General features: G+C 40.5%; 1 protein-coding gene across 4 annotated transcripts in view; it reads right to left on the reverse strand.

Annotated features, from left to right (window-relative positions):
• The window catches only part of LOC144079162 (FERM, ARHGEF and pleckstrin domain-containing protein 1-like), a 29,542-nt gene extending 18,506 nt beyond the window's left edge, over positions 1 to 11,036 (reverse strand). Inside the window, exons 1-2 of one of the 4 annotated variants that reach the window (XR_013301448.1) lie at positions 10,768 to 11,033; positions 5,160 to 5,374 (exon numbers count right to left, since the gene is read on the reverse strand). Coding sequence is in view for 2 of the 4 variants with exons in the window: in XM_077607749.1 (XP_077463875.1) it covers positions 5,160 to 5,333 (174 nt within the window). In the remaining 2 variants the exon portion in view is untranslated. Of the gene's footprint in view, positions 1 to 5,159; positions 5,375 to 10,767 lie in introns of all 4 variants that reach the window. The other 3 variants (XR_013301449.1, XM_077607749.1, XM_077607758.1) reach the window with 3 other exon arrangements.
• Positions 11,037 to 11,320: the final 284 nt, after the last annotated feature.

Below are 11,320 nucleotides of genomic sequence, written 5' to 3' on the forward strand. Positions count from 1 at the left end.
ACTGACACGCACTCACACTTTTCCGTATGTGTCTAATGTGCGAGTCCACTCCTTTTTTTGTAATAATTTTAAGCATGAATGTACACTTGTATTGAGCATTAGGCAGATTAACCAGGATTACCCAACGATTAACCAGTGGAAGACGGATTTCCCCCATTCTGGTCAGGTTTCATACAGGCCTTCCGTTTAATTTGGAGACTCATACCAGTACAGCTCGTCACATCTAGAATAAGTAGAGTGCTGAAATAATGGGAAAGGCCTCAGTAGCTTCCTTTCCATCATCATACAGCATTGGAATCTGCCAGCATGCCTGGAGTGGAAATAGTCATACAAATGTCTGGGACTAAAATATCCAGATTCCGCAGTCAAAATTCCTTGCAGGCTAATAAATATATCTCTTTGAACTTTATTTTCGACCTCATTTGCCCTGTTGTACAATAACGCACAAAGTGGAAAGAGAACTCCAAATCTGACTTCCTATTACTCCAAGTCACCCTTTTACGGCTTGCCATTTCTGTGCACTTTTCATTAAGTTACTCATGAGGGTCTTTCAGCAGGCAAATTATAGTCAAATGGGAAAACTTCATTTACACTTGAAATGTGTTTTTCAACACATACCTTGGATGTTTTCTGACAAATATCTAACTCAAATGTAATAATAAATCCATTCCCTACCAAGGACATACGTGTAAACAATGCTGTTTAATGTGTTCAAATTCTTTCTTTTTGTAAAATCTGTGTTCAGCCAATCAGCATTTTATTCAGTGACACTTGAAAAATCAATCAAAATCATCACAGTTAGGTCGTGTGGAGATTGCTTAACTTGGATGTAATTTGTTTTTACGTTTCTTTATTACTGTTACGCTTATAACATAAGTATTTAGAATAGAAGGAAAATGTGTGCATAGCCTAAGGCTTACAGTAATCAACTGTCCTAAAGAGCCCCAGGACACACCTGCCCCGTGTCATATAAAACTATTATATTTCTAATGATGAATTACTCTTTTTTTCACTCCCTAGAATTTCATGTCACTCTTCACCTCAGGGCCAAGTAAAACATTCTCAACATCTGGGCTCGGTACCTTTGTTTAAAAAATGATGCCAACCTGGAATATGTCCACTTTGACTATTGAAAAGACATGAAGGGAAAGATTTTGAATATATCGTGAAACGTTCCAGCAGCCATCATCTGGATTTGTTGCTTGTCAGTTAGCATTTTGCCTTTCAAAATGTAGTGAAAAGAGACAGGGAAGCACGCAGTAACCGACGAGTTGTAGAAATCCTACGCACAGATGGAAACCAGATGGGTGAGACTAATGATAAGAACCACTTGAGAAAGATGGGGGGAAAAATGTTCAAAAAAAAAAAAAAGAGAAAAAAAATCATCAAAACAACCAGCCAAAATGACTCTCTTTTGCACCCCTGCAGGAAATTCTAAAAAGAAACATTTCACTGGAGCCGATTGTCATGCACATGGCACAAGAAGGGGCGTTTTTTTCTTTAATTCAACACTAGTTATTTAGCTAGCCCAGACGGGCAAATCCTGGAAATGACAGGGCAAAACTCCGGTCTGGCTACATCTGTAACAGTCAAAAAAGTTAACACACTTTGTCGTGCTATTACTTCACTGACACAGGATATGCCAATATTTCAATGGTGTTAAAAATGTTCCAAAAATGCTTAGTCTGTTGTGTATAATAGAAAAAAAAACATTTGCCGAAGAACTGAGAAGAGCCCCCTACTTTGAATATCCACCAATCAAAGTCTTTCAAACAGATTATAGGTTAAAAAGCTTAAGCGTACTTGTAAGACGCCAAAGTCACTTCTTGTACACAACTAGATGGGGAAAAACGAACACTAGTTTCGGGATGTACCTCCTCATACACAGCAAGGCATTATAGGCAATTAAACTGGAAACAATGTCGATGTTATCAAGTGACTGACAGCAGCATGTTGGTGTGCAGCTGGTGAATGTGTGTGCACTCTGTCTCTCAACACAATTGAAGCAAACAAATTAAGTACATGCACAACCTTGCCCCATTCAAAACAGCAATTAGCTTCCTGCACAGAATGATAGCTGATATGTTTGTCAGCAGTCGGCCTCCCACAATAATGAGCCTCGTAAATTTTATGACTCTCATTGAAACACATACACATTATGTGGCACGAAGACCACTGGATGGTTCTGGGAATACAAAGTGTTGAGGAGATCCCAAAATGGAATGCATGTTAATTTCATTCATGGAACTAAAAAAAATACAACTGACACCCGTACTCGCAGTAACACCAACGGAAAATGTATAGTGTTTCACTGATCTACAATCCATGTTTTGGAACAGGGAAGGAAATTGGAGTAGCCCCAAAAAAGAAAAATTACACAGGCGCAGGGAAAATTATGCAAATTCCATCCAGCAAGTCCATAACCTGGGTTTGAACCCTTGCACTCAGAGCTATGATGCGGATGTGTAGCCCCAGTAAACACCGTGCCAACTCAACTACAAATAGCTGTAAAGAATATTATTTTTAGAATATTTTTTTATATATCAACGATTTTCCCTTTTCTTGTTTTGACTACAAAACGTTTTTTGCTAGATGTTTGTGCATCCGTTTACAATCTTCTATCAGACGTAAAGTAAACTTCCCCCCTTCATTGTGGATATAATTCACAGCATTTGCAAAGACAACAATTTATGCAGTCCATGCAGAGTGGACAGAGTGCAATGGCCACATGATGAGACACAACCATGGGGGACGGATGAATGTGTGTCAATGCCCTTGCTCTTTGGGTGAATTCACTCGGTTCTTCCACGACAGCAAGCAGAACAACACAAGGTCCTGCTGCTGGGCCCCTGAGTGGGAATCTCGTATTCAATGCTCTTGCAATGTCCGGCCTTTTAAAAGGAGACAGCTCACTATGTGGCCCTGTTTTTAAACTCAGCTTCCAAGTGGCTCTAAATGCAAAAAGCACTGGATAAATGGAAGCTGTCATAAGTCGTATTGCTATTCCGTGCACCACCAAAGGAAGTCTATGACCACAGGAATGAGGCAGGCAATGCCGACTGTTGCATAACATAGAAAGAAGCCTTTGTGTGTGATGTGCTGAATGCTACTTCCATGTGATCAATTTTATCGGAAAAGACAGCTATAGGCGATAACGGTAGTGCTATGTGCTGCATTTGCTCAATTGATTTACAGTGTGTTTCAACACAACCTGCAGTACTCAAAAGGAGTACACAGGTCCCTGAGGGTCTACGAGCTGAGCTTGGAGGGGGAAACAATTTTTTTTTAAATAAATTATGTTGTTTCATAAAGAAGAACATACCCACAGGCACGGACCGGCTTGCCGATAAACCAAACAAGATGGTGTAATCAAAGTTCATATTCTGTATGATTAACATTCATTTTCCATTCTGCTTATCCTTGCAAGGTTCGTGGGGGGGCTGGAGGCTATCCCAGCCAACTTTGAGCAGTATTTGGGGGACACCCTGAATTGGTTGCCAGACAATCGCAGGGCACAAGCAGACCAACAATCATTCACACTCACACTCATACTTGAGAAAAAAAATAGAGTTCAACAAGACTACCATTCATGTTTTGGGGATGTGGGAGGAACCTGGAGTACACCCTGTGAAAACCCATGCAGGCACAGGGTTAACATCTTCAATCCAGGGAGAGGTGAAGTGATGATGTCTATGATATACACCCTGCCTTAATCCGGCCCCCATAGACTATCATGGTTTGATCTCTCTCACAAATGCCCAAGTACGCTTGTACACACACAGATCAGAAAGTCACAATCCAATCATGCAACAAAAACCCCACACAGTAATCTCATTTCGCCAGAACACGCACACCGTTTAGTTCTTTAAAGCCGCTGGTGTCCAAGAATGAAATCAGTCATGAAGAGGATGCAATGGACAGTCTCATGCGGATTAAGGTCAAGTAAGATTGCTGGATGAGATGAAATTATTGACCAATTAGAGACATGGGTGAGCAAAGGATACTGTTCAATCAGGGATCAGGAATACTGGTTTTGTGTGCAGTTTTACGATACATCATCTGATCCATTTTGAATTGGGGGAAGGGTGTTTTACAAAGCAAAGGACTTCATCACCCCCCAGGGAATATGAAGATGTTGCAGATGTCTGCAAGGCTGTGTGTGGGTGCAAATTAGCAATGGGAATGTTCAATATAACTAATTATCTGGAATGCCTTGCATTGCAAAATCACTAAAAAGGATTTCAAATAATGTGGCTTCCATAATGAATGCTACATTCCCTCATGAGAGGGACCAAGTACAATTTACCCGATGGTTTAATTAAAAGCAGAAACAAGCTGCATTTTACGGTTGGATATCTTCCTGTCCAAAAGCTAGACTTTCCTGAATGGAAAACATAAAATTGTTCAAATCAGGGCCAGCCTCATCAATATGAGCTGCTTATCTGTGCATTCACAGGTTTTGGGGGAGCACTGCACAAACATGGCACAGAACATGATTAGGTAAGACAATGCCTCCTTTGTTTTCACAGAATCACTGATAAGAGGTGAAAGTTTCATTTGCTTCCTGTTGTTGAGAAACACTTGTTTTTACTGCCTGCTTTAATTGTACATATTCTTATATTAGTGGTATTTCATACATAGTTTTTCCTATATTTTCACCCAATATCAGTTCAACTTTTCAGTCCGTTGTATAGTTATACAATTTCATGACTCAGTGTCAACATAAGCAATTTTTTTGCCAGATTATGGCTTTTATTTTGAAAAATGTGTAGGTCAGTTTATTTGTATCTTGAGGCGCCATTGTACAATGTATTTTTTTAAATCAAATCTATTCAAATTCCCTATGAGTAGTCAACTCTTGCATCTTGCTTGCACTCCTAGAGTTTGGCGCTCTGAATAACCTAAGAATCCACGGCAACAATACTATGCGTTTCTAGACAATGTGGAGTGTAATGCAATGCACTCAAAGTGCATTTTCGACGGCATCCAAAGTCGCGTCCAATTCCATTTTAAAAAGATGCAGCCAATAAAAAATAAAACAAGAAGACATTGCTACAACCAAAAGACGCAAACAAGACATCAAAAATAAAAAACAAGTCAAGTCTGAACACTTATTACTAAAGAATGATCTAATTCACAGTACCATACAATTTACTCACTGATATCTGGAAGACTTCTTGTGTGTCATCTAACATCTGCACCCTGAGAGAGACTTTTCTTCCTGGTCCCTGTACAGGTGGACGCAGACCGGGCTCCAGGGTGGACACCCCAAAACTTTCAGGATTACCCAGCCTCTGTCCGGCCGTGGATTGTCTGTCAGCTGGTTCACCCATGGCAGGGCTTGTGGCTGCTTCGCTTATTCGGTTCCCTTCTGCTGGAAAAAAACAAAACAAGGGTTGTGATTCATCTCCAAATGGCTGGCAGATGGTGTCTATTTTTCCAAACTAAACTGGCTGCGACCTCGCCAGTCAGACATTTCACTATTTTTATATTCTGGTCTATAGAACGCGGGCACATTCCACTCAGGCATTTCCACAAACACCCAAGCTTTTCAATGAGTTCTTGCCCTGGATTACACTATATTGTATGGATGTTTAAAATATGTATTTGAAAATACACAATAGGAAAGTGGACCTCCTGAAAATTTAAAAAGTTCATTTATTATGTAAGAGCTGCTAGTTATTGTGTGTGGTACGGCAGCACTGTGGGAAACTGCTAAATGTTCAGCAAATACTTTTAAATGTGACTACGGGAATAAAAAAAATGTTGCTAAATTTGTTCATTGGTTGCATACAGACAAAGGTGGCAAGACATAAACAGAGATGGAAATATAATGGCATTTTCCCATAAACCAAGCAACCAGTCCAGACTTGTGTTAAAGCTTCACAACTAGGGCAGATGAAACACGGTCTGAGAATACACAAAGAAACAAGCCCGTGGACACACACACCGTGGCACACAAATCTTTCAACACCCCCACTTCTATCCAACACTAGATAACCCTCAGCCTCAGACAAATATCCTCTCAGATGTTCGGTGACATCACGTCTGAGGAATGTTATAGAAGATCATTCTGACAAAACACACATTTTACCCGAGAAATTAAAAGCTTCCAATTTTTATTTTTTCTTCAGATCTCCATTTGGTGTTGTTTAGCCAGCGCCAACACTACCAACTTTCATATAGTGCCCTGAAAAAAAAACAATATTTTCCTTGGTATGGGGGTGTGTATACATTTATGCATGTGTTGATTAAAAAGGTTATAGTTGTAGGTTCTTGTTTACATGTACAAATGTTTTCCAAGCATCTGAATGAAGATGCCCTTAGAAATGTTTATACTTGTTACTTTTGGAGATGTGTATCTGCTTATGCCTGGAGGTTTTCTGAAGAAGGCAAGCAGTCAGCTCACAGGAAATTAAATTCAAGACACAGAGAAAAAATGTTGGCGAAGCTGTCAATGAAACAAAAAACAGGGGAACACTAAAATAACTTGATTTCAAATGATAGGGGTAAAGATTGTTATTGTATGTATTTAAGTATGAAAATTGGGAATTGATTTATATTCATGGTACAGCATAATTTTCTGATCATATCAAAAGATGGTTGCGATGATGGTAATTTTAACCTAAAATATTATATGGGGGAAATCACTCCAATCCAAGGACCTCCATAACTTTTATTGCGACCTCAGCAACTACCAGTAGGTACTTTGACCCACTTTTCACGATAAAAGTGGTGCAAACATGTCTGTTTTCAAGCGTGGCTTCTCCAGAGTATAAATGTAATGTCATTCCTTGGCAAATGTCTAATAGTATTTGCTGTACGTATATTATTCTGTTGTATTACCATTAGACGTTCTTGTTTGTTTGTTTGTTTCAACAGCACTGTCTTGTGTCTTTATCTTCTTGGAATATCAACGACCTTCAACCATAACCAAACTTTAGAACATTGGATGGCACGTTTTGTTTTGAGATTCCTTTGCATTTTCCACAGATACCCTGTGGTGGATTTAGCAAATCAGCCTCAGAACAACAGAGCTAGCTGTATGTTTCACAGTAAGTGTTTTTTTTTTTTATTTGGACACGTTGCACAAGCATTTTCCTATGAATGCAAAATATCATCAGTAAAATGACTACAACTAAAATCTCTCATCAGAGTAGAATCTGCTGAAATGCATATTGACAAGCCACAATGCTTCAGCAAAATGTTCTTGGAACAATTCTTTTTTTTTCTTATAATAAATCATGAAAGCGCCTATAACATCTCATTCATCAATATAGAGTAGTTCTTAAAAAAATAAAGAAAACAAAAAATGTCTGTCAAAAGATGAAGAGTCGCTCCTGGTGGAATCATTGTTTATTATTGTTTATAGCCCCACCTGACCATGTGGCATTTTACCTAAACATTTACAAGCCAAACAGCACATTAGTTCTACTGACACGGCATCAGTTAGGATTTCTTCTGTAACGGCAAAAATAAACTTGACTCACAATTAACGATGGGACGCACTCCTTGTTCTTTTGCCCTATTTCTCGGCTCATTGGGTTGAGTGAAGAGCGGAAGCAGGGATGCAGTAAAGGGTGACAGGGGAATACAGAGAAAACTAGTCACATGTACACAAAGGAAGCCACTGTGGGAGCTTCTAATAGCGACGCTTTCACTCAGACGGACGCTCACACAGCCTTTGAACTGGTGTTTAGCAGAACATTTCCCAGAGGTTTGTGGGAGTCAAAGCCAAGCTGTGAGGTTCTACTTGGGAAACAACAAAAACAACACGTGGATGATAAAGTTGCATTTGACAAGATATAGTGCTAGTGCTTCAACTGGATGGCTGTCTTGGCAATCAAAACAACACACACTCTTTATGATGTAACCTGGGAAAGACCAAAAAACCCAAATGGCACATTTACAAAGAATTACAAAAGATATCCAGGAGCAACTTGGGAATTTGAAAAGGTGAGATGAAAAGACAGAGAGAAGGCATATTTCACCTACATTCATCCACTCAAGAAGATCATCCAGCAGCAAGAAGAAAAGGCTTCTGACTGTGTGCAATGAACAGGCAGTGTAAAAGGATGAAGCCATGAGGACAGAAGGTCCAATCAATGACAATCTAGCAAGCTCAGGGGTCATGGCCTCCCTGACCTCACCCGGTGAGGACGATGGGATCATTAATGTGAAAGGTATTGTTGTTAGTTTATGTAAAAGCGGCTTTCTAGTCCAAGTGGACACAAAATCTGTATGCAATACATGATACACCAGCATGATGTACAGAGTTTACCAAAGCAAAGCAATAATTTAATAAAATATCAATTTTAGCCTCCCCTGCTGGGACTGGCTCGTGTTAACAACGCCGTTATATCCCCTTTTCCTTAAAAAAGACTTCCATAGATGTTTGGGAATTACTACAAAGCCGCACTGTCGTAACACGTGCAGATTGTGGTTTGGCATTGCCTCGATGAAACGGGCAGGGGTATCCATGAAAAAGACGTTGCTTGAATGGATGAATTTCCCCCTAAATTGGTTCACCAGAGGTAAACCTCCCCCATCTTTGTTTGTGAATGACTGAACAATTCAGGTAGCTGCTTTTATACCCAATCATGGCACCCATATACAGTGGTACCTCGTCATACGACCGCTCGTCATACAAAATGCTCGTCTTACGGGGGAAATTTCGATCGAATAATCCGCCCGTTACGCGGTCAAAATTTTGTGATGCGACCAAGCCAGGTCTTTTTTGCATATCTTTCGTGTATAACAATATTTACGAGCACGGAACGATTAATTCAAACAAGTTCCTCCTCGGACCAGGAAACGCACAACGCGCATGCAAAAAGAAGGCTTTCTGGGTAATGAAGTATACTCCTGCACACAACACCCATAGGCAATGGCAACCTTTCTCAGAATAAAACTTCATTACCCACAATCAATACGTGGGAAGCTCAGCTATGTCATTTCCTGTTATTCTTTCTTAGGAAAGCTCCCGCGATCGTTCCTTAAAGACTATTTCTCGTTGGCAAGTGGTCGTGCGTTATCCTATTGTGAGGACATTTGTGTGCATCATTTTGGGAATATTTTGAAGGCAATACAACAGCAAACAGTCCATCGATAGCGAACGTGAGGGCGGAGGCGTGGCAAACCGCCAACCCGAAAAAAGAAGGTAACAAAAGATTACAACAAAATTAGAATTCAGTTTTGTGTAAAGTTACATTAAACGTATGTTTGAGTGTCTGTATATATTAATCCAAGTTAATTTAAATTTGTTTGTTCCGTTTACGAGTGCGTTGTCGTGGAAAAAAAACAAACCCTACCCCCCCATCCCCCCAAATGTCTCTGTCTCCTGTTGGCGAAATCTGCCCAATTTTAGTTAGATTAAACACATTTTATTACTATTAAACCACTAGTTATGTGTTACTTTGTTAATAGATGGCGAATTAGAAGAAATAAAAAAAAAATTCCAATACAATATCCTGTTTTTGGTGTTTTTTCAGAGGGCTGGAACGAATTAATTTGTTTTCCATTCATTTCAATGGAAACGTCTGCTCGAGTTACGAGAATCTCGTCATACGAGCTCAGTTCCGGAACGGATTAAGCTCGTATCTCGAGGTACCACTGTATTCCTAATCAGCCTGCATATTTGGCCGATGTTCCAAAGAGGTGTTTTTCTCTGTTGCAGCCATGAAATTCCAAGTTAATGTTTATTTGCTAAAAACAATAAAGTGTATCAGTTTAAACCCTAAAAATCTTGTCACTGGATTAATACACTATAGGTTGACTGATTTGCAAATTATTGTATTCTGCTTTTTATTTGTTCAACAATGCTCAAACCTTATTGTGGTTGTATTCAAAGGGGAGACCAATGAAAACGGCGGAATTAGAATAAGCCTATGCCACTCAACAACGGGTAGCAGGCAGGGTACAGCCTGGTCCCTAAATGAGTTGCCGGCCAATCGCCGGGCACATTGAGGCTGACAATCATGTGCGTAAACATTGATACCTCTGGACAATATCACTTTTCAATCAGCCTTCTATGCATATCTTTGGGATGTGGTAGAAAACCAGAGTATCCGCGAAAACCCACACAAGCCCGGGGAGAAGATGCAAACTTCACACAGTGAGGACCGACCTGGGATCGAACCCTCAAACCCAGAACTGTGAGGCCGACACGCTAACCACTCAGCCACCCCAGAATTACTCATGTTTATTAAAATGATTCAAATAACTGCTTGTTGGAATATCAAAGTGGCCCTTGCACCTTTCTATTTTGCTGTACGGGGCCCTCGAAGCAAAGTTTGGCCATCCCATCCTGCTCTATACTGCTTTTTGTTGGCAGAGTGAAAGGCCAAGATGTAGGTTAGCAGAGTAATCCTTTAGGCCCTAGTAAAGATGTCAGTAGGGTAAGGATTGCTGTGTGTTAGGCAACCCTGATGTTAATGTTTTGACAATGCAACAAGCTTCTTTAGAGGGCTTGCAGGAAACAAAACCAAATAAGTTCTCCAGCTGGCATCTTTCAGACAAAGCCATTGGAAAATAATGTCAAATATTAAAATCAACTCCATACATAAGCACACTTGCTGTAGTCCTGAGCTTTGTAGAGACTTGATGTAATTAAAAGGAGATTCCACTCCCAATAGCCGGCTCATAAAAAATAAAAATAAAACGCAAGGCTGCTTATTTGTTTAACCACAAGTTAATGTGCAAAACGAGTCAGCGTCGAGAGCCTACGTGGAACCTGCTTCGATAATCCGGATAGAATGATTTCCTCACCCGGGTGGTCCGTTGTCTGTATATCCGTCACCGAGCGGCAGCCGGCCGGTCGCTCGCTCGCTCGGTCGATCGGTCGCTCGGTCGATCGGTCGCGTAGCCCGCTAAGAAGCTTTTCGCTCTCAGGTGGGACGTGGGCTTCGGGTGGCAGCCATTCGGATAATGCAGGAAAACGTGTACGAAGCTTTCCGAGCTTTCTCCGGGAACAATAAGCAGCGCGCCGCCTCCAGTCCCGAAGCCACCCAGTGGGACCCCGGCCACGAACATGTAGCTCAGTCTCGCCATCTTCTGGTAGAAGAAGAAAAAAAAATCCCGTTTCCACCTGTTTTCTTGGTGTTCAAGGTTTTCATTTTTTTTGTCAAAACTGCAAACACCACAAAAACGGGGAAAGCGGTGAAAATAATATCACTTTCACTCCTGTTTTATAATATGAATATGGGGTAGTGTTGTGCATTCAAGGGGACTGAATCAAAATGTGTTTTCATCCAGAAAGGAAAGTGAATCCATACAATTATTTATTGCAGAAATTTTAGAAAATAAAAAGTCAGATAAAGAG

The sequence above is a fragment of the Stigmatopora argus genome, chromosome 1 (genome assembly GCF_051989625.1).
Source record: "Stigmatopora argus isolate UIUO_Sarg chromosome 1, RoL_Sarg_1.0, whole genome shotgun sequence".
In the NCBI taxonomy this organism is placed as follows: Eukaryota; Metazoa; Chordata; class Actinopteri; order Syngnathiformes; family Syngnathidae; genus Stigmatopora; species Stigmatopora argus.